Genomic DNA, 27164 nt, shown 5'->3' on the forward strand with positions numbered 1-27164 from the left:
TAGTGACATCAAATGCCCGATGTTAGTGACATCAAATGCCCGATGCTAGTGACATCAAATGCCCGATGCTAGTGACATCAAATGCCCGATGCTAGTGACATCAAATGCCCGATGCTAGTGACATCAAATACAGCGCTTAATTCTGTAATGCGTCTTGGCGGCTACCCGCTCCATCCTACGGCTTCGTGTCGCTTCATTTCTGCACTGTTATTCTTATTCTGAAAGTTATTAAGTTTTTTATTCTGGTTTAGCGCTGTGAAAGCGTGATTTTCATGCAATATTTGTTTCATCATCTTAACTTAAAATGTAATCAAATGACTGTGGAGACGGGGGTTTGAGTTTAATAATTTTTGTTATTGTCTCATTTATTCACTTATATTAAATCAAATGATGTTGATTATACCAGTACAAACATTGGTATGGCGTAGGTCTGAGGTCTACGGAACATTACCCAATAAAATGATTTCATGAAATAAGAGGAACGTTTGTTTTTGCAGTAGAATTACAGCGATACCCTTATCCTGTCGTAAATTTTTATGCGAGTCGCTATCAAGGTTAACCTGACGGTATTTGGTTGGTTGGTATATGGCATATGGTATACGAGTACACATTGCTGTTGTTGCAGTCATGTTGTTGGTGAAACACATACACACGTCTAACAAAAATACTATAACCACTCAATTGTTACCCTGAACCGCTACCTGTGTGGGCGTTAAATTTTTGACATTAATTTTCTGTCATTATTTTCTGTTCGATCAAAATGGAGAAATTTATTTGATTCTTGGGGACTTTTACCTTATGTTCTTTAGAATTAATTTCCCAAATTGTCTGTTACTTTTTCGTTAGCAATATAAATTAGTTTAAGCAATGTTATACCGCGCTCACAGAATTGCGATGTATCATTGAAGGCGTTCCGTCACCGTGGACTTGATGCAAAATTCTGGCGCGACGCGCGCCGTTTTCTGTGAAGAAGAAAATTGCAGCCGTGGATATGGGTAACGAGAGCGACCGTGTGTAGAGCAGGCTTTGCCTGACTCACTTGTTTGTTTGGGTGTTGGTTTTGCCTGACTCACTTGTTTGTTTGGGTGTTGGTTTTGCCTGACTCACTTGTTTGTTTGGGTGATGGTTTTGACTGACTCACTTGTTTGTTTGAGTGATGGTTTTGCCTGATTCACTTGTTTGTTTGAGTGATGGTTTTGCCTGACTCACTTGTTTGTTTGAGTGATGGTTTTGCCTGACTCACTTGTTTGTTTGAGTGATGGTTTTGCCTGACTCACATGTTTATTTGGGTGATGGTTTTGCCTGACTCACTTGTTTGTTTGGGTGATGGTTTTGCCTGACTCACTTGTTTGTTTGGGTGCATGATGGTTACTTTTATCTGTTGGATTGCTGACAGCTTTAAGATCATTTTTGACGTGGACATATTTTGGTATTCATGTAGGTTAGTAGCGTAGTTTGTACAAAGAATTGACAATTTACCGTATATTACTGATGACAGTCGGCCGGAACTTGACTACTACCTTTTAATTGCCCGTTATTAATGTCATTTGCTAAGAGTGATGAATTGACTGTAGAATAAAAAATGCGTGGCTTCAGCGTTGCATTTTGTACGGCACACGGAAAGATTTCATCATGCATGTTCTTATAGGATTAATAATCAGTAATATCAGTAGCTCTTCATGGGAATATTATTTCTTGTCCTACTGAAAATATAACCTTTCTTATTTTGGTCTCTCACACTTTATAGCTTCAAATTATCGGGATATCTGTAGCTTCTTGATCGTGGATGCTCTACATCTTCTAATCTTCTTTTGAATTTTAAACAAGGTCAAGGCATTGATCGCACGCAGCTTTTTCTTTTAGCACGGCCGCATTTCTCTGGCGTACGCGCGCTCAAGTGTAATTTAGTATTGCTTTTTGCTAGGGCGAACTTTCTTGCTCTGCTCTGTCGTCTTCAGCTCTGCTCTGCTCTGTCGTGTTCAGCTCTGCTCTGCTCTGCCCTGTTCAGCTCTGCTCTGCTCTGTTCAGCTCTGCTCTGCTCTGTTCAGCTTTGCTCTGTTCTGTTCAGCTCTGCTCTGCTCTGTTTGGCCCTGCTCTGCTCTGTACAGCTCTGCTCTGTTCACCTCTGCTCTGTTCAGCTCTGCTCTGTTCTGCTCTGCTCTGTTCTGCTCTGCTCAGCTCTGCTCTGTTCAGCAGACGAGACGAGATAAGTCGGGACGAGACGAGACGGGACAAGTCGAGACGAGACGGGACAAGTCGAGAGTAGACGAGACAAGTCGGGACGAGACGACTATTCAGCCCTGCTCTGCTCTGCCCTGTTCAGCTCTGCTCTGCCCTGTTCAGATCTGCTCTGCTCTGTTCAGTTCTGCTCTGCCTTGCTCTGTTCAGCTCTGCTCTGCCTTGCCCTGTTCAGCTCTGCTCTGCCCTGTTTAGCTCTGCTTTGCTCTTTTCTGCTCTACTCTGCTCTGTCGTGTTCTGCTCTGCTCTGCTCAACGTCATCTTGATTGAAACTTTTGCTCAAGCGGCTTGGTGAGCGCACGGTTCGAGGCGTAAAGGAGCATAAGTGTGCTCACCGCTGCTCCCTGCTTTGGAACACCGTGCTCAGCGGTGCTCTCCATGCTATAGTTTCATGCTCACCGCTCTAGTTTCATGCTCACCGCTCAAGTTTCGCGAGAATGTTCTTGTACTATTTTGATAATCTCTAGCAGTATTTAACTTACGGGTATGGGCTTCGGTTACTGTCTATCTACCTTTCTTGGATTGTAGATTATTAATCAATCTCTTTTGTCTTTTCCTTTTAACGTTCTTCCTCGAAAATCATCATTGTATGAAGAAAATCTTTTGAATTTGTTCCTCTATAAATCCAACATTGATCGATATATCCTGGAAACGTGTTTGAAACTAAATCTTCGCTCTACGTCAACTTTTTTTTTACTAATTTGTTACAAGATTTTTTAAAATAAGAGTTCAGTCTAATTTATAGGAGGTGCTCTTTATAACAATGCTTTGAAATGAACATTACAGAAGTTATAATAATGTTAAAAAATTTAAAATTGAACTCTGAAAAAAGTTTACAGGTGAAAAAATAGCTGAAAATTTCAGTTTTATTTTCCCAAGCAAATATCCTGCACTATTGTACACAGTGCGTGTGGCAGGTCCAGGCTTGCAACTGCCATGAATAGAAATTGATGGATACGCAATTATTTGTAGCGAAGCCAGGGTAACAATCGTAAACCTGCAGGTAAATTACGTCTAGATAATGTTGATTACGAGTTAATTTTGTTGAAAGAACGCTCAATTTATCTCAACATCAGATGCTTGATTCGTCATTGATATTAATCTTAAGCTCCTCATTGTTCAGATTTGTTTTTGAAACGAGGATAATATTCGTCTATCGCATTTTTTCTTCAGTTTGACTTAGTTGCTTGCAGTTTGTATGGTGCCAATGCTCACTTTTACAGGTAGTTATGAACCACAAATTAAATTAATATCTCTTATAATTATATACCTATTGCATGATAGTTATTGAATTTATTATTAATTGGTAGCTGTACGGTAATTTAACCCAATCGAATAGTCGAAAAATAAATTATTAAGTGTAGTCTCAGGATTTATTTTATAACTGTATTGTGGTTCTATTTTCATTTGGTTAATAAAATTGTAAATGTATTTACTTCAAGAACAAAAGCACCGTTTCCGCGTAAATTTTTTGTATACAAGTGCGTCTATATATGTTTGATTATTCCAGGAAGCAAACTCGTGCTTGGGGAAGATATTAACGAGTCATAAGTTTGCTAGTGTTGATATCGCATTATAAAACTGCCAAGAGTTCTGCATTAAAAACTGCATTATAAAACTGTTTTTTTAAAGAACCATAAAACAATATCGCATTATAAAACTGCTTCACTAAACTTGGTAAACAAAACGAGCTTCAGCATAATTACCAGCCCTCTTAGGGGCAGTGTGCTGCTCCATGAGTGTGCTGCTCCATGAGTGTGCTGCTCCTTGAGTGTGCTGCTCCTTGAGTGTGCTGCTCCTTGAGTGTGCTGCTCCTTGAGTGTGCTGCTCCTTGAGTGTGCCGCTCCTTGAGTGTGCTGCTCCTTGAGTGTGCTGCTCCTTGAGTGTGCCGCTCCTTGAGTGTGCTGCTCCTTGAGTGTGCTGCTCCTTCAGTGTGCTGCTAATTGAGTGTGCTACGCTACGTCTACTCCTTAGTATTTGACGCCGCGTCTACTTCGTAGCATTGGCGCTACGTCTACTCCTTAGTATTGAATGCTGCGTCTACTTCGTAGTATTGGACGCTACGTCTACTCCTTAGTATTGAATGCGGTGTCTACTCCTTGGTATTGATTACCGCGTCTACTCCTTAGTATTGAATGCTGCGTCTACTTCTTAGTATTGGACGCTACGTCTACTCTTTATTCTTCCCTCTGCCCCCCACTGCCCTCACTAGCGCCCTCTGCACCCTACTGCCCTCACTAGCGCCCTCCGCATCCCTACTACCCTCACTTACCCTCTTCTCCCCTCACTAACCCTCACTTGCCTCTCTCTCCCCCTCACAACCTCACAGGTGCAGCGTGCTCGTCACCGCCGCGGGGGCTCACACTGACAACCCATTGCGCTTTCTTCATTAATTCTGAGAGGAAATAGACCGGCGGTGACTCATTATTCTTATTCTGAGTAATAATTCTTATTATATTATTTCTTTCTTCATTAATTCTGAGAGGAAATAGACCGGCGGTGACTCATTATTCTTATTCTGAGTAATAATTCTTATTATATTATTTCTTTCTTCATTAATTCTGAGAGGAAATAGACCGGCGGTGACTCATTATTCTTATTCTGAGTAATAATTCTTATTATATTATTTCTTTCTTCATTAATTCTGAGAGGAAATAGACCGGCGGTGACTCATTATTCTTATTCTGAGTAATAATTCTTATTATATTATTTCTTTCTTCATTAATTCTGAGAGGAAATAGACCGGCGGTGACTCATTATTCTTATTCTGAGTAATAATTCTTATTATATTATTTCTTTCTTCATTAATTCTGAGAGGAAATAGACCGGCGGTGACTCATTATTCTTATTCTGAGTAATAATTCTTATTATATTATTTCTTTCTTCATTAATTCTGAGAGGAAATAGACCGGCGGTGACTCATTATTCTTATTCTGAGTAATAATTCTTATTATATTATTTCTTTCTTCATTAATTCTGAGAGGAAATAGACCGGCGGTGACTCATTATTCTTATTCTGAGTAATAATTCTTATTATATTATTTCTTTCTTCATTAATTCTGAGAGGAAATAGACCGGCGGTGACTCATTATTCTTATTCTGAGTAATAATTCTTATTATATTATTTCTTTCTTCATTAATTCTGAGAGGAAATAGACCGGCGGTGACTCATTATTCTTATTCTGAGTAATAATTCTTATTATATTATTTCTTTCTTCATTAATTCTGAGAGGAAATAGACCGGCGGTGACTCATTATTCTTATTCTGAGTAATAATTCTTATTATATTATTTCTTTCTTCATTAATTCTGAGAGGAAATAGACCGGCGGTGACTCATTATTCTTATTCTGAGTAATAATTCTTATTATATTATTTCTTTCTTCATTAATNTGAGGGGAGATTCTCACCCGTCTGGGGTGAGAGGGAGAATTGCTGTGAGGGGAGATTCTCACCCGTCTGGGGCGAGAGGGAGAATGGCTATGAGGAGATGGGGTGAGGGAGAATTGCTGTGAGGGGAGATTCTCACCCGCTCAGGGCCCAGGATGAGAGGGAGAGTTGCTGTGAAGGGAGAGGGAAAGGAAGAGTGCTACGCATGCGAAGGAAGAGAATTGGATAAAAGTTATGAGCTTGAGATGAAAAGAGGGAACGAGCAACTTGAGCAAGTTTAAAGGTACGTAGTTAGTTAGTTAACTTAGTTTGGTGGCCACTTGTTTACTAGCGCTTCAGCTATTTAGCTACCTACCTATCTCGCACCGAAAGTCATGTTGACTTGAACATCACCAAAGAGGTGGAAAATCTCAATTATGAGTGGATAAGTTTGATGGTAGGAGTAGGAGTGGATGAATTTGAGGTTAGTAGAAGTAGGAGTGAATGAGTTTAAGGGTATTAGAAGAAGGGTAGTTTGAGGGTATTAATGGTATTATAAGAGTTCGAAGTATAAATCAGAAGTAAATAGAGGAAAACAAGATTTAAGGCAAGTAAAGGGAATGAAAGATAAGCATAAGGGGAGCAGGAGTCCCGAGCTAATGAGGAGGCTGCTCTTGAGGCCTCAATTAGCCGCGCCTCTCTCGGCCTCCCCCCTCTCTGCTCTCCCTCTCTCTACTCTCCCTCTCTCTGCTCTCCCTCTCTCTGCTCTCCCTCTCTCTGCTCTCCCTCTCTCTGCTCTCCCTCTCTCTGCTCTCCCTCTCTATGCTCTCCCTCTCTATGCTCTCCTTACCAGCTACGCCGTTTTTTTAATCGCTTGCTTATATATTTATCCTAGAGGATTTTTCTCCCCCTCGCCATTTTCTCCCTCTCTTTAACTCTCTTTCTGTCACTACGCAACACTAAATTTATTATATTTATTTTCGTCAGTTGCAATCCTGTTAGTTACTCATTTATATCTCCTTATCTGCTTGCTCTATATACATGTACCTTTATTCATTACATGTTTTACTCCATGCATTTCTTTACCTTTCATTCCTAACTTTTTTATTTTTTCCGCCGTTTAACCATCTATCTTGTTTTCAGCTCCGGAAAAATTGATCACTCGAATTGTGCACCGATAACATTGAAGCCAACTTAGCCTAATGTTTTGGTTAGGCTATGCATAATGTTTTGATGTGCGGCGTTGCCTGCGATATTGCGCCAACGTATGAACTCTTTGCTGATGCCTTGTTGTAATGGTCAACAAATCAATGATTAATATAGTCACTGCAGTGATTTCCAAAGTGAGCGGTACCGGTTAGGTTCATATTGCAGCGTACCAAATATTAAGAAATTTGTTTCCATATGTGTCTGTGGGGGGCGCTAGGAATTCAATGGGGTGCCAAAAGGACGCCAGCCTGCAAAAGTTTTGGATTTTAGAGCTTGTCTATTAACGGAAAATTTGGTTTATTCCTATTACAGTTTCATGTGACAGAGTTGTGATTGTCTAGCAGGTAACGTCGAGTGTTGAGTTTCGTTCGTTGACTTCGTTTACGTCATAAGATGTCTATAAATGCGTACAAAATAAGCACTGCCCTCCCCCCTGTATACCATTATTGACTGCACAATCGCGAAACGATTGCACCATCTGCGTCGAGGGGGCGGTGAAGAATCGTTCACAAGAGTAGGCTTCACTTGAGATGCTTAATTAATAGCAGGCGCTTTTTGCGTGCCGTTCATTTCTGTGTTGATATAAGTTAACATTTTTAGCTTGGTAGTCAATCGTCCCTGCCGTGCAAAACCGGCAATTCAGGTCAGAGTAGCACTAATTTATATGAAATTAACAAGTGTTTCGATGCGTGGTTTAAAATCAGCAAACATTATGAGCGTTCTAACCCTTTAAAAAATGCGTCTACTGTAGCACTGATCTTATTTTAGTAAGGAAACATGGCCGAAATACTGATTCTATTTGTCCTGATCTATTAATTAAGTGAGCATGTGTCGTGGTAAAGCTTGCAGCAACGGCCGTCATTGAAGTCAATTTTGTTTTCCTCTCAAGCCAGATTTCCTCCAGTGCGAGATGTATAATTAATTGTGTAAAGAAGTTTACTTCGCACAGTTCGTTGGAGTTTGTTAAAGGAGGTCACGCTCTACATAATAATTAACACATTTCTTCAAATGCAGCGTGTCAAGCAACTTCAAACAATTGCCTCCAGTGCGATATGTATTTAATTAACTCATTTCTTCAAATGAAGCGTGTCAAGCAACCTCAAACAATTTCCTCCAGTGCGAGATGTATTTAATTAAGACATATCCTCAAATGCAGCGTGTCAAGCAACTTCAACAAACAATTCTCGTACGGTTTTATCACTTAAGAGCTGGTATATTTAGTTCGCATCTTTGCTTCTCTTCACGGTCATTTGTCCCGTGCAATTATATATACGTCTTGCGACTATATTTATCTTTGGTACGACTGCGGCTGTTTGGCACGCGTATGAGCTGAGTATAAGAAGTGCACAGCTGTCAGCTGCGTATATAGATTGCATAGCTGTCAGCAGTTGTGTATAGCTGCTGCTGTGTCATATCCCTGCTGCCGCGGCTGCCAACTTTATCTGCAGGTTTTGGCTCCTCTTCGAAGTCACCTTCTCATCCCCCAGCTCCTTTACTTATCACACGTGTAACTAAACATGGCATTAAACATGTTGTAACACATGGGGGAATTTCATGCGAGTTCACGCGCTTTGTAACTCATCTATTTTTCTATTCTGACCGTGCGTCTGCATATAATAATTGATATGTCCTAACCATGTCTACATTCGATGTGAACTTTTGTCAACTTTGTCTACTGTTCAATGGTGGAATATTTTACGTATGGCTTAAATTTCTGTCGATAAATAATACTAAGGCCTGAAATTAGCCCAAAAATGTTCAATAATATGCGGATATCTCGCGCACTGTCCTGCAACACTCACACGACGCATCGCCGCTGAGTTGTAAGGGCCTGTAAGTACCGCGGGGGCTACATAGGTACCTCTAGGTAGGTACCCGTAGATAGGTACCTGTAGGTAGGTAGGTAACTGTCGGTAGGTACCGATAGGTAGGTACCTCTAGGTAGGTAGGTACCTGTAGGTAGGTAGGTACCTGTAGGTAGGTAGGTAGGTACATATTACCTATAGCAGGTACTCAGTAAGATGAATAGGTCATTCTGTCCAAATAGTGACACGCTTTATTACCCACAGCTTGAGCACTGAGCAGAGAGCCAATTATTAATCTAGCACTGATACACCCTTTTCCAGGCTAATATGAGTCTGCATGATCCACACCAGAGCAAAAAGTTCATCACTATTCGGACAAAGTCTCATTTATTTCTTTGAGTGAGCCGTAAAGCGGGTTACTTGAGACACTTGCGTTGCACATTGTACGACTTACCAGTTTGGTACATGAAAGGTCCATTTTACCGGCTTTGTCGAGAGATGAAATTTATTTCCACCTGTGAGGTTGCATCTCAGTTTTTTCTTCATCCAAGAAACGTAATTTCTTTAAATAATTTAACCTTTTTTGTTAGATGCTTATTAAATTCCTGCAATTTAAACCTGTAATCCAACAATGCTTAACAGCTCTGGTTTTGTTAATAGCCATTAAGTTAAACGAAATTTTCCTCATGCTGTGAACGCCTACGTTTTTAAACGCACAAATATATTTTTTCGAGATCGTGAAGTAGCAAAATTATTTCATCATATTGACTATCAAACCAGCATAGAAATCTATCATGATAATTTTGTATGGAAGCTTATTAAATAATAGTTTTTATTTCCTACTGATATTCTCTTGAACACGTCTCGCCAGTTGATTTAACTGCCCCAACACTGTTAGAAAAAACGGTGAAAAAACGGTCCCACTGGCGTTCTAGTGGCCGGTCGCTTCGTGAAAATAAACTGTTTCGCCGTTTTTATCAGATGTTTTACGGATTTCTAGTGTTAAATTAGAATAAAAACGGCGACACGGTGTTTCTTTCACGTGCTGACCGGCCACTGAAACGCCGGTGTAATACCGTTAACGGTAATTTTTCTAACAGTGAAACTCGTGCACGAACTGATTGTCGTATCTTTGTTATCGACTCATAAACCTGATATTGTGATCTGATGCGACTGCTGCAGAGCTACTATATCACGACACCTTCACACGTCAGGGTCGAGTTCTTTAAACATGAACCTGTGGTTAGGATTACACTCAGAGAAATTAGTGGTACATTGTTTAGAAAGCGATGCACATTGTGTGCTGGTTTGGGTCATCTTGATCTAGTTTGGCGTGATTAAAGGGCGTATCAATGCTACGTACGCCATCTGCAGCAATTATGCTGTGGGTAAGATATCGTCTGTCCTTATTGACCATCTAGTTTTTTCAAGTGAATATATAGGTACACGAAGAAACATTTCTGTACCATGAACGGTTTATTCCGACACCAGGAATATCAAATTGATGCTTCAATACTGATTATATAGACCAGGGGCCATACTTTCAAAACACGCTAAGTGAACGTAAGTACTTACGCTCTATTTTCTTGTCTGTGATTGGTGGATTTTGCTTGAAAGGCCGTCAATGATTGGCTGATGATCTTACGATCTCTTAACTTTTTTGAAAGTATGGCCCCAGGACTTTCAGTGGCCCCGTGTCTTGATCACTTTGCAACGCAGTGACGTTCTTTATCGGGGCTTTTTTTTGTTTTATTTTAAACTTGGCAACAGCATCTCGGGTACATGGCTCTAAAATTATTTCCCATTCTTAAATAATGAACCATGTGGGGAAAAAAGATCTTGAAACTCTTTTGGTGCTTGATTTATTATCACTGTGTGTTTGTCTGTACAGCGCCCAGCCAGATTTTTTTTGTACGAAAGCAAGGTCTGCTTTTTTCACCAGTAGCGCCTAATTGTTCGTTTTCGAACTAAAATTGAGTTTGGCAAAATTGAGTTTTTCAAATTGAGTTGTTCGCCTCTAAATCATCTTATGTTCGAAAAGGTAACTAACCTCATGAAGATAATCAAACCTGCATATACGAATCACCCCATTGATCGCGTAAAAAGATATTATCTACGATAGTAGTGGTAAATTTTAATAGAGCAACTGATTGAGTTACGTGAAACCGTGAAGTGACAATTTGGCTTCTGTATTTATTTCACGTAAATGGTCATGAACACATGTTTCGGGAGCTTTATAGCTAATCTCGCATTGCAAACATGACTTTAATTTCTTTTGCATTCGATACAGGCATTCGATACGATTTTGCATTCGATACGCAGCCACTGACAGCAGTGGCTGCGTCAGTGTTTATCTTCATGTAACATTTATTAGGGTGAAAATTGTGAATAATGTTCTTTTGAATTCTTGCCGGTAAACATTTTTTACGTTTGCTATAATTAGGATGTATTTTATGATTTTCTTACAGGAATAGTTCTGTATAAATAACATCAGATTAAAACTGAACTAATTTCACGGGACATGACGTGCGCGTGTCGTGCAATCTGGATTGGATCATCTGGATTCATCTGGACGTATTTATCTGGATTGGAATGTGATAAAATTGGTCTCATTATCGGCGGCTTGCGGCGCTGCAATGGCTGCTTAGTGTGCGTGTGCAGGTGCCTCGCTTCGTTATTATATTGGCCTTGATTTTGGGACTATTTTGTGAAGCGGTGGTGGCCCACTAACACCTGTACATGCCTCGCGATTGTGCTCATTTGCTGCCTTGTGTCAACGAGCTCTTAGCTACCTACTTCTCGGTCTTTACGCTACTTTTTACTGCCCGACTCACGTTTTTTTGGGGCGAACCATAATTTATTTTCTACTTTTTAGTCCACAAGAAAAACGTGTTTTTTTTTAAAAAGTTTTTTAAGTATTTTATTATCCGTAGGAGTCTCCGTGCTGCTGCCTGCTTTTGTTTTCCGTAGGAGTCTCCGTGCTGCTGTCTGTTTCTGTTTTCTGTAGGAGTCTCCGTGCTGCTGCCTGCTTTTGTTTTCCGTGGGAGTCTCCGTGCTGCTGCCTGCTTTTGTTTTCCGTAGGAGTCTCCGTGCTGCTGCCTGTTTCTGTTTTCTGTAGGAGTCTCCGTGCTGCTGCCTGCTTTTGTTTTCGTTAAAGTCTTCGACCTGCTGCCTGCTCCTGTTTTCTGTAGGAGTTTCTGTGTCGCTGCTCAAATCCATGGTGTGTGAGGTCCTACACGTACTTTATTTTTGGGCCGGTCTGAGTAAATCTTTACATTGCTGCGTGTTTGTTAGCTTGTGTTGTCCCAGCATCGCTGTTTGTTCATGCCTTTGCTTAGTTGCGGCATCTGTGCGCGTGTCGGTTTGTCTATCACGAACCACTTACTGAAATTTATTATATTATCCGTTCTTGTTTAGTGTAAGACGAGTACTCGGTTTTTGTCGCTGAAATCCAGAGCTGATTTGGAGGTGACGTGTTGAAAGCCGACAGCTTTGTTTACGCGATATTGCGCGATGGTTTAAAGATCGCAAGTTGAAGGCGCCAACCGTGAATATATCGGGCCTTATCAGCTTTATGATATTCACTTCAGACATGTAGTAAAGACTGCGTCGCTCACCTACCGTGCCGAGTATTTCGTGTTCTTATCTGTGATCAGCGGCTGAGCGACGATTATTTATAAACTACTAGTCGGATGTGTAAGCATTGCCTATTATATTTCATTTCTTGAACACTGGATATCGAAATGTGAATTTCCGTGAGATCAGCTGAGTTGTGTTGTAGATATTCTTCATGCTTAACTGGTTAAAACTCTGATACAATCACTTAATTGAAAACATATTAAGAAATATCATGTCTTGCACGGATTTTTATCAACTTTCGATACCTAACATACCTTGGATTCTTGTTTTTATTGACTGACCGTTCACTGTTTTTTGTCTTACATCGCCTGCGCCGCTCGCTTCAATTTCCGGCACTCTTAACTAGATACACAATAAAAGCTAGATGTCTTGAGTACACGTTTGAAACCCAGTGTAAACATACTTAAAACATGTGCATGTTGTTAGTATGTGAGCTGCATAGTCAAGGTACATGCCATGTAAACAATGAGCAAGAGAACAGCGTCATAAGATCAAGGCATGCATGCCCTGCGGCCAACCAACGTCGCGCCAATTCAGCGAGAGGTTGCTCGCGTCTCGTAAGTTTAGTGTGTCCGTGTGGCTTGTGCTGTGTATGTGTGTGTGTTCCGTCCGCGCTAGACTACGTGCTTGCTTTGTAGATTCAATAGTATTCTCTTAAACATAACCTTTCCGTTGAAGTTTGTCTTTTGTTGTGACCTATCAGAAAGTATCAATGTTTCCAAACGAATTGCTAGCCTGAATCCGTACGGTGCCCAAGTCTCAGGGATATGTAGTTAGTTCCTCTCTGCATCTGCAACAAAAAAATTGAATTGCGGGCAGCGAAGCGTTAAATGTGCTCTTGATTGTTGAGATTTTCATGGAGCGTCTATTTTAGAGATGGTTACACGCTCGTCATGTGTAATATACTTATACTCGCTATTAGTAATATAGGCTGTGAGTGATATAATCATACGCGCTATGAATGATGTACGTAATCATAATCGCTGTGAGTGATATGATCATACTCGCTATAAGTGATATGATCGTACTCGCTATAAGTAATATTCTCATACTCGCTATAAAGTGATATATAATTTATCTGTTTCGTTGTCGACACCTCGTGATTACACGTGGATCGTGGTAACTCCAATATTACAGTTGTGGCTGTGAGGTGGAATTCTTATTAAATATCAGTGTTAGTTAATCCAGATCATAATTAAATGTGGATATAAAATGAATGAATCCTATGCGATTAGGTGCTTCAGAAGTGGAAGTGTGGGCGAATACGTACCCTGAAAATTTCTTGTTATAATTGTGTTCTCAGTGTATTCTTATACTAGTGTGTTGATTAATGTTGAGATTGAAAATCTATCTAAGTTCTATTTTAATTTCCCATTTAGTTTTGACCATAGGTACTTCCACTTAAAATGAACTTTAGCTAATTGTGCTGTTAATGCATTAGATTATATCGTTATAGGTAAGAACATCTAGGGTCCCTAACAATGCTTATGAGTTCCAAGGGAGCCGTTGCCGAGCTCCCGAAAAGTGAACAAAGTGATCCCTCTTCATCGTCGCAAACCGGCGCCAGCAGCGGCACAGATTCCGATGAATATATCGAAGAAATAAAAAACGAGGAGTGCGATCCCGTCTCTGTTGATGATCCTGATCAAAATCCTTGTGATAATATGAGCGTTCCTAAAATTCAATCTCTTCCCGAAAAGGAATCTTCGCCAACTAAGGAAGACTCGAGCTGCGCCGAGTCGAAATCAAAACAAACTTCAGAGAACAGTACGTCGCAATCGTCCAAATGTGCCGCTAAACCTGAGTCGGAACAGAGCGCAAAGTCTACGTCGCACATCTCGCGCATGGTTGAAAGTGTGTCGAGTCGCCTGCAGCAGCCACTCTCGAGCATTTTATCAGGACGCTCCAAATCTGCCAGTCGAACTACCGGTCAAGTCGGCAGTCGCGTAGACAGTCCGCCTGCTAGTCTTGCCAACAGTCGACAGTCAAGTCGAAAAACCAGTCGCCAGTTGTCATGCGACAGCGAACCAGTTTCTGGGGTCAAGTTGCTTTTTCATTGGGCAGCCTCCGTCACCGAGAAATTCAAGCCGACCATCCTCTCTAAGGAAGACAGCGATTGGTGTTAGTATCAGGCAGGGAATAAGGTTTATATGCACCTTTATTCGATCTGTGATTTTTATTTGATCTATGTGTCAAATCCACCGGTGGCAACTCAATTCTTCTATGATGTATTAATTGCAAAAGTCTTTCTCCCGATATTTGCACTCATTGATGTCGACTATTTCGTGATTAATTGACTTTTTGCTTCAAGCTCTACCGATTTCGTCTTTTAATTTCATCTTTCACACGAAAAACAGCCTATTTGCTTTTCTGTATTATATTAAGAAATTTTCTTGAAAAATGTCATGTGCAATATTCGAAAGATTTGATTCAATAGATATATTTATCTAATACTATTTTCAGTTCCTTCAATTTCCTATCGCATTGCATGACTTTAAACTAAAAGATTCTGCGATAACCTAATGAGCGCTTTGTCTTCAGCAAGCGTCCTCATTCTAGGTTTTGCTGTTCATTTTCAACTCGAGCCGATGTTGAGTTTCGAGGCGTCGCGGGGCGTCAAAATAAGGCTGTTTTGCCACACTTGCTGCAGGAGACAAATGCGATGTTGGAAAACTACCATTAATGATTGCTGCCGGAGACAAATGTGATATTGGAAGACTAACATCACACTCGCTGCAGAACACAAATGCGATGTTAGAAGACTATCATCGAGCTTTCTGCAAATAACTTTAGTTGAACTATTTTCACTGCATATTAGCAATTGCTCAACACACCATTTTTTTTCGTCCATTTGTGTAACCTCGGTGTCAAAAATTGAGTTTCATCAGAAAGAACAAATCTACCGAACTCTCTCTGTACCATACTGTAAATTTTATTTTATGATGCGAATCAAACAATGGAAAACGGCAAAGAAATTGAGCGATTAAAGCGAATGCAAGCAACATTGTTGAATTTTGTGAAACACTTCCCAATATTCATGAACTGAATTGTCATTTTAAGTGCGTGCCATGCTTTAATATTTGAAAAGTTTCTATTTTCACCCATACACATTGCAATGCTTTGCATATGCACACTCACAATCGAGGCATTTATGTCCTTGGCCTATACTTTAAAAAAAAGTTAAGAGCTCGTAAGTTCATCAGCCAATCATTGACGGCCTTTCAAGCAAAATCCACCAATCATAGACAAGAAAATAGAGCGTAAGTACTTACGTTCACTTAGCGAGTTTTGAAAGTTTGAAAGCCCCTTGTTCGTTACATCGACCCCAAGCTAAGCCGCGCATTGTATCTTCATTCAAAATAGTTTGGCTTCCTGAAATCGATGATCGCTTCGTCGCTGTCTGCGATAACGATGATCTCGCGCTAGTCGTTGGGATATACGCGCTGCGAGCTAATAAAGCAAGCCGATTCTGCTGTCTTACTTGTTCCTAGTTTAAATAACAGTATGCGATTCGTTGTATCGTTTGTTTTGGACGCATTTTTGGTGAACAATCTCAACTCAATGCTTGTAGCGGATGGTTCTCGTTCGATAATTTCCAATTTTCAATTATCCATTGAAAACAATTTAGAATGGAGGTCACTTGCATACGAGGGGCGGCTCAAAAAAGCACCGGTCTGGTTGTGATTGTGTGGTGGGTTAAGTTATAGTAGTACCGCATTATCCCAGCATGTGCATATCCTACAGTCATTCATCAGTTAGTATGCCAAACATTACTGCTCTAGAAGGCCTTGTTCTATTATCACAAATTTTATTTGACACTTATTTTTTTTTGCGCTCGTCGTTTTTTGATGATGTTTGATATTCGTGAGCAACGTGCTGCTGTAAACTTTTGCTTTCTTATGTCAAAAACTGAGGAAAAAAGGCTGCGGACAGCCTACAAGGATGATGCTGTAAAGAGAACGCAAGTTTTTTTAGTGGTTATCTCGCTTCAAAATAACGGAAATGTTAAATGACGGCCAACCTCGCTCAGATCGTCATCTTTCCACTTACCGCACTGAAGAAAATATTGTGAAACTTGGGGACCTAAGCTCTGAACATCGACGTAGAATTATTGACAAACTTGCGGAACTGTCCCAAGTGACTTTGACTTTAGTCCAGCAAGTTTATTTTAAAATATGATTTTGGATGAATAAATTCATAAAAAATAGAACTCGGTACTCACCGCAGTGAGTGATAGAGAGCGCATTTTCTCGTCGACGAAAACATGAGGTCACGGACGGACGGACAGACAGACGGACGGACGGACGGACAGACAGACGGACAGACGGACATGACGATCTCAATAGTGCATTTTTTCATAAATGAGAAAATGCGCCCGGTTTTTTTTTGGACTCCCCTCGTATAGTTACGACAGTGACCCGTGAAAGTCAGTTTACTATTCCTCAGAAAATAATGTGAGCTATGAAACGTGTTTGGTGGTTAAATAGTGAATCATGACTACAAAGCTTTGGTTATTCGTCGCCTTTGACTGCGTGTATTTTTGGCACATTTAGTACTCTTGTACATTTGTTTATATTTTCCATTCATGCTTAAATGGATAATTGTTCGTGATTTGCTCGTATTCTTCATTACTCTTGCTCTTCAAGATAACAAGCGGGTTGTATTCAATACCATTACCTGCTGGTCTTGATACAGAAATCAGTAATTGCTGTCCGTTGCTCTTCAAGATAACAAGCGGGTTGTGTTCAATACCATTACCTGCTGGTCTTGATACAAAAATCAGTAATTGTTGTCCCGTTGCTCTTCAAGATAACAAGCGGGTTGTATTCAATACCATTACCTGCTGATCTTGATACAGAAATCGGTAATTGTTGTCCCGTTGCTCTGCAAGATAACAAGCGGGTTGTATTCAATACCATTACCTGCTGGTCTTGATACAGAAATCGGTAATTGTTGTCCCGTTTGGTAGTTGAGGGCATCGATGGCTTTTAATTGCCTCTCTCGTCACACTTTGCTTGAGAACATTTAGTTTATCTGAGGCGAGCATTATATAACATCCGAGGCTCTTGCCAAAGGTCGTGTCTGGCACACTAGCACTGCTCCTTTGTGGAAATTGTGCCATTAATTTAGTTTAGCATTTTTATTGTGCCTAATTATATTTTATTAGACGTTTAGTGTGCATTCAAACTGTTCAGTCAGTCACAATATGATTATTTTTTTAGTAGAGCTGTCTTTTTGTCACCTTATAAAGTTTTTGTCTAACGAGGATCGTGTCACACTCGGGAATGATGTCACACATTCACACTTGTGGTCTGCCGTTTTATTTCGCGTTACTCACTTGAATGTTATATGCGCACATTTTTTCTGGGGATACTCAACTGCATGAATTCTTCGTTGCTGACTCATATGGGCGTCACTCACGCCAATGCTTTTTAGCTGGCGTTTCATGCCGCGTCACTCAACTGAAGGCTTTTTAGCTGGCGTTTCATGCCGCGTCACTCAACTAAATGGTTTTTAGCTAGCGTTTCATGACGCGTCACTCAACTGAAGGCTTTTTAGCTAGCGTTTCATGACGCGTCACTCAACTGAAGGCTTTTTAGCTAGCGTTTCATGACGCGTCACTCAACTGAAGGCCTTTGAGATGACGTTTTATCTGGTAATAATTAGCTCATAGTTCGTCCTGAAAAAATTTGTGATTCGTTAATTTTGCGGTACCTATTAGGTATAAATTTTAATTAATTTTCATTTCTTCTCTTTGCAGTCAGAGAATTCCTGGAGAGCAAGAAGGAAGACTTCGAGGAGAGATGGAAGAAGCCTGAGAAGGTGAGATCCAAGTCAACTTCTATTAATTCTATTCCATATTATTCTATATTATTTCTATTAATTCATAAATTTTTGATATGACCGTCCTTAATCATGAGTATCGTGGCCTTTACTGCAGTGGACACTCACTCGTCATTATAGCCATACACGTAATAAAATAATTTCTGACAGATCGCTACAATTACTGGTAACTTGCTTAGACATGATTTGAACTCCAGGGACCATACCATGAACAGTGGTTGAGCGGTAGTAACGTTGCCAGCCAATCACTGACGACTTTCCGAGCTGAACCCGCCAATCTTAAAAGGAAATCGTCCTCTACGTGTACTTAGGCTGCTACGTGTACTTAGGCTCCTACGTGTACTTAGGCCTCTAATATCCAACAATATTCTGACCGTAACTTGCAGCTGTAACTTCCATCATACTGTACAGTAAAGAGAATAATCTACCGAAATATTACTGCGCCAGCTTGTTTTCATGCACTACCACAAGTGATCCGGACGATTGCGAAACCGAACTCTAAGATGTTGATAAGCACGCACCCTAACATGTACAACGAATAACGTGCTGATCCCAATTTCCAATAACTCAGTTATCCGTTGGATAATGGGGTATGTAGCGCACGTATTACTGAGTTTAGTAGAGGAACATGAATGTTAGAATTTAGACGAGCAACTGCGATATGCACTGAATGTGGAGATTATTCTTCACTCTTCAAAGCGCTTCTTACATTTCATAATTGTGCATATTAAACATACAGAGATCCAGGGGCCGAACTATCACAAATTGTCACTAGTTCGTAACTCCGTCAGCCAATGACTGACGGCTATCAGGCTAAACCCACCAATTGCAGGCGAGAAATTAGCCGTTACGTTTACTTAGGCCGCTACGTGTACCTAGGCCGCTACGTGTACTTTGGCCGCTACGTGTACTTAGGCTGCTACGTGTACTTAGGCCGCTACGTTTACTTAGGCCGCTACGTGTACTTAGGCTGCTGCGTGTACTTAGGCTGCTACGTGTACTTAGGCTGCTACGTGTACTTAGGCTGCTACGTGTACTTAGGCCTCTACGTGTACTTAGGCTGCTACGTACGTGTACTTAGGCCTCTACGTGTACTTAGGCTGCTACGTGTACTTAGGCTGCTACGTGTACTTAGGCTGCTACGTGTACTTAGGCCGCTACGTTTACTTAGGCCGCTATGTGTACTTAGGCCGCTACGTGTATTTAGGATGCTACGTGTACTTAGGCCGCTACGTGTACTGAGGCCGCTACGTGTACTTAGGTCACTACGTGTGCTTAGACCGCTACGTGTACTTAGGCCGCTACGTGCACTTACGATGCTACGTGCAATATTGCAAGCTTTTAAAATACAGTCCCAGGTCGTGGTAAGAACTTGTGGATGTTCTAGATGACTCAAACATCACGAAGCGATTCCTGCCAGACTTGCGACAGTGATATATTCTTATGATATACGGAGCTATACTATATACTGCTTCATCACAATGATATTTCAAGCTGAACAGTGAATAATACGAAGTCATGTCAATGTTCGCACACAGCTAAACTGTAGACACTGAAACATTGCATCAATATACATTGATGCGCAGTACACAGTAATATATTGCAGTGGTAATTGTAACTGCACTGTAAACCGTTCAATATTACAATAATTTTGATGCGTGAACTTTAAGCATTACAATACTTTTGTATCTGAACTGCAGAATGTAGATAGAGCCACGGTGCAGGAAAATTTCTGGAACCGTAAATTGTACGACGTAGTTGATGCCCTTCGCGGGCTGAAAGAATTCTGGGAATATATCAGTTTGGCTTCAATTCACGCTCGTTTTCTTCTACGCTCAATAATTCTTTAAGGGTGTACTAACGTTCCAATTTCTTGTAAGGGAAATTATACCTGAAATTAGTTCTGATCCCGTACATTCCATTACAAACATTCCGTTCCCGTACATTCCGTACATTATTTATTGGGGCCTTTATGTAGGTGTGTATAAGTAAGGTTGTGAAAGTCTCATTCGTATACTGAAATAAGTATTGAAATCTGAGTTATAGGATGTGAAGAGATTGTTACTCAGACATATTGTGTGCACTTGTATGTCCTAATATTAAATTAATCCGTTAATAGTAAATCAAGCCTCGTAAACTGCTACTATATATTGTATGAAGATTTTGGCTCTCAATAGAGTATCCAGATTTATTTATTTAATTAAATTTTTCCTGGCAGAAGAGATAAATTAGAAAATTGTACGTCCAAACAATAAATTAATCTGTTGATTGTAAATCAAGCAATAATAGGTCCTGGTAGTAAATAAGTGATTCAAGACAAGATCCATGCAAGAGACCGGATCTTATAATTACCAATATTATCCAGCGAATTTACCTTATAGAATCTTGTTTTACGTAGTGGGTCAGGCATTACTATAAAACTTTCTATCCTTTCACTTTTCTTTAGTTAGGTTATTCTGAGAGTAAATAATATATCTAATTTATAATGCTAACATGAAATAATATACTCAATTTTCAGAAAAAAATGATGTTGAGGCGTTTAACTTGGAGAGAATTGGCTGTAACATTTATGAGAAAATCTCATAAAGAGTTAGCTGTGGACTCTATTAATCTGTTGCGAACTCTTGATCATAGAGCACGCGGCAACACATTATAGTGTCGGGGTAACATATCTACTCCGGCATATAACATATATTTCATTTGATTTGCTAGCGATGAAATTCGCTAACTATTTAAGAGTTTACCGAGCCCCGAAGAATTGCAGGTAAATGCAAGCGTAATTCAGCACCCAGTTCTGCTTCGTCAGAAATTCTTTTGAAATTGAAGTAATTGTAGGCTACCAACATTGTCGCTACGAGTCAGCTCAACCTCTATGTACAGATGGTGTATATAACATCAAGAAATAACAACGAATGAGGCATATGAAGCTCCTCAATACATTGATTTTCATATGTACAAGTTTTCTCCTCTCTGATGCAGGCACTGAAGGGTCATAGTGTGTATTTTTAAAAATGTCCTATGTCTGATAGTCGAGTGATGTGAATAATTTAGTTATACCTCGAACCGAAATCAACTCGTTAATGCTCAGTAGTGGCCTTTGAGTAACCATTGCTCATGCAAGAAATGCTACGGTGGCCAGTTGTTCTGCTAATATATTTATGAACCCTCAGTTACCGTTAGGTAATAGGGTAATATGATGCACGTATTTGAAGCTGTTGATATTCATGAAGTATTGAGAGCACTTATAATCTGCACTGAGTGTGAAGATTTAACTTGATTGTTAAGAGCGTCTCATGCGTTAATGATTTTTGTGCATATAAAGCGTACAGAGATTATTTGCTAAAATGTACTTCTGGCCACATTTAAATTTTGATAATCGGAATCATCGCAATGCATCTGGCAACTTTTAAAGGCTGCAAGTAATGCTTACACAATTAGCACTATGCTTATTATTCAAAAAGTAATTTTTCAATATCACTACAGCACGTGGACAAATCGACAATCTCCATTGAAAATATGCAATTTCTCGCTCTTATAGTAGTGTAAAAATCCTTAGAGCAGGAAGTAGTGAATCTTAGTCTTTGCTATGTCACTAATGCCCGCAATGTCGGACGATCTGAAAGGTTCAATTGAATTAAATCATTTACTATGACACCGCACAACGTGTCTACCTGGACGTGGAGTACAGCTTTCTCAACCAGCAAGAATTGAATGTGGGCTTTGAGTTATCATTACCAGGTAGCATAAAATACTTTATGTATTCACTTAAGTTATGAATTTCACATGTTTTCCTTCTAGTTATATTCATCGAACAAAAAATATGTCGCTTGTTCCTGTCAAACTGCTTTTAGCTCATAACCTTAGTTGAAAATTAAGGAAATTGTCGTCAAGGAATGCCATGCATAACAAATCTAACAAACGGATAAAGAAACTTTGAAACCAGAAGTAATACTGTTAGGGAATAGTATACATTTATTCATATTTTTAGCAATAATTTTTCCATTTTCATTCAGACTTTCAGTTCCGCAATTTAGGTTTTGTATACTTTCAGGATTTTATTCATTCATGTTTTAGACTTTAGCTGGAGTGGACTGTACGGCACAACGCAATTGTAAATACGTGTTTTACCAAATATATTGTGAATAATCCGTGTCTTATATGTACTGAAAACCTTTCCTGACCGTTTGAGAAATGATTAAGAAGTAGTCCCCCAGCAATACAAAAAAATTTCTTGACAGTATACAGAGAAAAGTGTACTTTAAGAAACACAATCAATATTGTCCTCATTATTAGTTTTTTATAAAACAATTAAACCTTTTTATTACTGAATAAATACCAACTCACTGATTCTGTGTATGGGAAACTGCAGGCTTCATGTACATTATAGGTGATTATCACGCACTGAAGGGTGCGCGTCTGAAATAAATCCACCGTATAGCAGATTAATAAACAAATTCTGAAAAATTTTAGTTACCTTGCCCAAGAATCTTCCTGTTAGTATCTCAGATTATGGGCTATTGCACTCCTGAATAACGAGTCTACAACGACTACGCCTAATCTGGTCTTATCCTGCCATACTTGGATGTAAAATATTTATCCATATTTTTATTCTAACTCTTCACGAGGCTATGCAATAACATTGTGTGGTGAGGCGTTGAACTCGGAGAGACTGCGCACCTAGGGTGCAGCATGCAATCAAAACTCACGATGAGTTGTTCGTAGACTATATTCATTAGTTGCTAAGTCTTGATCACAGAGCATGTGGCTTGCATCAGAGAATAGGGGTAACATATCTAAACTTGCGCATCAAATATATGTCACATGATTTCATAACACTGAAACGCGTAGACTCCTATTCATTATTTCATTTAATTATATAAAAGTTTAAGAAACCCCTAAGAACTGCTGTCAAAAGTAAGGTTAATCCAAGACACAGTTGCCGGTTCTTCAAAAAATCGCATGAGATCGAAGTAATTGAAAATTGTCAGCATTTCTTTATTGTCGATACATGGACGCTTTTCCTCTCAATAGAACTGGCTAATATAACACCAAATAAATATTAACATGCGAGGCACATTACGCTTATATAAGCATTTGCTGTTAGGCGTACAGGTTATCTATTCTTTGCTGCAGCCGCTGAGCGTTCGTAGTGTTGCTATACATTAGATGGTGTTGAAGCGGTAGAAAGGGCTATATTAATAGTACAGTTATCAAGGAATTTAAAAGCAAAGAAAAGGCCAAGAAAATTCACCATATCGATATTGAAAACGTTTCGGAGTCCAGCTCCATCATCAGTTCGACTAAACTAAAAATGAATAAAATCACTTAAAAGTCAAAATTCAAAGACAGACATAAAACCTAAACAAGACCTAACATTATATCGAAATAAACAGGACTAGTTATGAACAACTTAGTCCTGAGGTACGACAAGAATATAAAATCCTAGCGATTTACTATTTCCAGATTATATGAGCTAAACGCATTATTGAGACATGGTTTTCGTTTGAAGATATGTAGAGACTCCAAAATTCTCAAATCCGAGCAGCCAGAAGTGGAACCGAGTATCTACTTCTGGCTGCTCGGATTTGAGAATTTTGGAGTCTCTACATATCTTCAAACGAAAACCATGTCTCAATAATGCGTTTAGCTCATATAATCTGGAAATAGTAAATCGCTAGGATTTTATATTCTTGTCGTACCTCAGGACTAAATTGTTCATAACTAGTCCTGTTTATTTCGATATAATGTTAAGTCTTGTTTAGGTTTTATGTCTGTCTTTGAATTTTGACTTTTAAGTGATTTTATTCATTTTTAGTTTAGTCGAACTGATGATGGAGCTGGACTTCGAAACGTTTTCAATATCGATATGGTGAATTTTCTTGGCCTTTTCTTTGCTTTTAAATTCATTGTGAACTTGCGATATAAGCAGACTAATGATATAAGTTCTTAGTACAGTTATGCTTCGAAAAAAGTCAATCTCGTGCATAATCAGTGATAGCGGTATCAAATCAGTTCGGGAATGTATTGGGTATGAAAGTTCGATAAAGTGGTTTAGCATATTTTGAAACCCTGAATTATCCCATGGTTAATAGGGCGACTGTCGAGAGTACTATTAAAATTTAGTCGACGGATAATGGTCACTGAGTAAGGAATCGCAAATGAGAATTACACCGACTGTGTCGTTAATAATTTTCTGTGAAATTTTTCTTGTTTAATAATATTTGATCATATTAAACAGACAGAATTTATCTTTAAGCTCACACCTGATCGCATTGAAATTGCTCATTTATTAGGTTGAAATTTCTCGCGCACTCAATTGGGTAAGTAAGCCCTAATTAAACCGAAGGGAAACGAATTAGGGTAACATTTCTCAACTAACATGCATTATTTATGTCTGCTTTACCCAAAACTATCACTAAAATGAACTTTAGGTTAAAAGAACCGTGAAAAATTATTTTGTTTCCCTGATCCGTAGGGGCTGGTTCTCCAAATGCTTCCTTAATTAAAAGTAATTAGAAGCTCTATGTTCCCTAACTTCCAGACAGCAGATTATTATTACTAATTATATAGTACACTACCATTCAGATTTATTTCATTAATATTAAATGAAAATGTTGTGTATAAAGTTTTAAAATTTATTATTTGTTCATCAAATATATTCCAGGTGTTTCAGCCTTCCCCAGTAGTTCAGGTTCAGCTCCCTCATGCCGCTGATCCTCTACGTGAAGGTACGCTGTATATCTTTGTGTTCACGATAGCGTCTATGTGCTGTGGAGAATTATGGACCTTATGAATAAATAAAATACGGATAATTTATTATCCATGTATGCACTTTTTCTAAGTGATTCAAGACTAGATCGATGATGGAAACCAGCCTCATTAATTACTAATCTTGATCGAATTCATGTAGTAACTTTCAGCTTTCCGTAGTAGGGAGCTCAACGTTATCTACATTGCTCAAGAGGTTTGTATCTAGAAAGTAGTCGGCAATTAAGATATACTGCATAATAAATAACACTTCTAATTAATAATTTGTAACAGAATTTGAATTACTTTCAGAAAAGAGGATGGAGAGAGCTGCGTCAAGGTGTTAACTTTGATAAAGGAAATGGTCTGTGCTGTAAACGTTTTAAATTCGTGAAAAATTATCAATAGATTTCATCGATTGTACACCTCAGATCATGGCACATGTAACCACGGATTGTGGCGACGGGGTAACATATATAAACAAGCAGGTAACATAACTGTCATCTAAACCCTATTAAAATGAAACAAGTTAATTATATCCCACTTTAGCAAGTCATTCAGTTAAAGTGCTGCAACATCGAGAGACATATCATTCGATTTGTAAAGGCCAAATCTAGCGATCATCTCATCACTTTTCCCAATTTTATTTTTGTTTTCCACTTAAATGATTTTTAAATAAATTTAATTCAATCCCCCCCATTTCTTCAAAATATAATCAAAACAAAAAATAATTTTGAAAAATTTACCTGATGATCGCTAGATCAGGTCTTTACAAATTGAATGGTATATCTCTCAATGCTGTAGTTCGAAAATCATAGGAGATAGATTTTCAAGATGAAAATTTAAAGTTTTCAGGAGAGCCAAAGAACTGAAATTTGTGATCATTGAAGGTATAGTTTTATCCACGGCTTGGCACGGCTCGTGAACGAGCAAATGAAAGTACAAACATTGCTTTGGGCTCTTTATAAGCGCAATTCTCGGACCTTCAGAGTGAGCTTAAAAACAGGCAAAGTCTTAATTTTCAATTTTTGACGTACATGCTCCCCTTAAGTTAGCCTCTGGGTAATAGGACTTAATGATGTCGTGTCACTGCAGAGGTGGAATGGATCGATATGAATGCGTTGTGCAGAGAAGAGTTGATTTACATTGAACGTGAAGATTCATTGTGCCCTTAAGGAATGAGCCGAAATTGGTCCGTTTCGTAGCTTAGTCCAAGAAGTCCTTTCAATGTATTCCTAATACAAATATTTTAACTTCATATAAAATATTATATGTCGTTCCGACAATCAAAAACGTTGCTATATTATTCTTCTATACTTCGAAGAACTTACGCTTGCATAATATTTGTTATTACTTTTTAATCAAAACTCATGAAGTTGTCCGTGGACTATATTCATCAGTTGCGAAATCTTGATCATAGAGCATGTGGCACTCATCAAAGTAGAGGGGTAACATATCTAAACTGGCACATCAAACATAAGTCATTTGATTTCATAACGCTGAAACGCATAGACCATTATTCATTATTTTATTAAATTATTTAAGAGTATATCAAGCCCCTAATAACTTCAGTTAAACGTAAGCTCAATCCAACACTCATGCAGTTGCAGCTTCATGAGAAATCGCTTGAGTTTGAAGTAACTAAAATATACCAGCCTATCTTCACTGACGACATAAGTCAGCGTGACCTCTTAATAAAGCTGTCGTATGTAACACCAATAAATATTAACATGCGAGGCACATTGCCCAATTTTAAGGATTTTCTGTTAGGCGTACAAGTTATTCATTCTTTGATGCAGCAGCCGAGCATTCAAAGTGTTGCTGTAGTGAGTTTCAGCATCAGAGCAGTTATGTTATTAGCTCAGTTATGCTTCAAAACAAGTCCATAATGTCCTTACTCAGTCATAGCTATATTGAATCCACTTGAATTCCTCCATGTGGGAACGATGCCGCAGTGCCGTAAGCAGGCATCAAAATATTGATATATTTTTGAACCCTGAGTTAACCTCTGGATGGCCCAAGGGTATTGTAGCCTAAGTGCGACTTAGCAATTGAAAATTAATGGCCTTTCAGTAAGGTATTGCAAATGCTATTACACAAAGTGTACCATTGGTAATTTACTGTATAAATATTTCACATTTTATTCATTATTCAATAATATGAAACGGAAAGAATTTATTATTAACTTTACTCATGACCGTATTGGAATTGCTCATTTATTAGTTATAAAATTTCTCTCGCTCAATAAGGTAAATGAGCCTTATACCGAAGTAAAACGAATTAGGTTAAGATTTCTTAACTAACATGCATCATTT

General features: G+C 39.0%; 1 protein-coding gene across 1 annotated transcript in view; it reads left to right on the plus strand.

Moving 5' to 3' along the window:
• Positions 1-18081, plus strand: part of LOC108666936 (RNA polymerase-associated protein LEO1) — a gene marked incomplete at its 3' end in the record, with an annotated part of 124836 nt that extends 106755 nt beyond the window's left edge. The window contains exon 3 of the mRNA XM_018153905.1: positions 18020-18081. Within this exon, the coding sequence (XP_018009394.1) occupies positions 18020-18081 (62 nt within the window). The remainder of the gene's footprint in view (positions 1-18019) is intronic.
• Positions 18082-27164: the final 9083 nt, after the last annotated feature.

The sequence above is a fragment of the Hyalella azteca genome, unplaced genomic scaffold (assembly GCF_000764305.2).
Source record: "Hyalella azteca isolate HAZT.00-mixed unplaced genomic scaffold, Hazt_2.0.2 contig10174, whole genome shotgun sequence".
Classification (NCBI taxonomy): Eukaryota; Metazoa; Arthropoda; class Malacostraca; order Amphipoda; family Hyalellidae; genus Hyalella; species Hyalella azteca.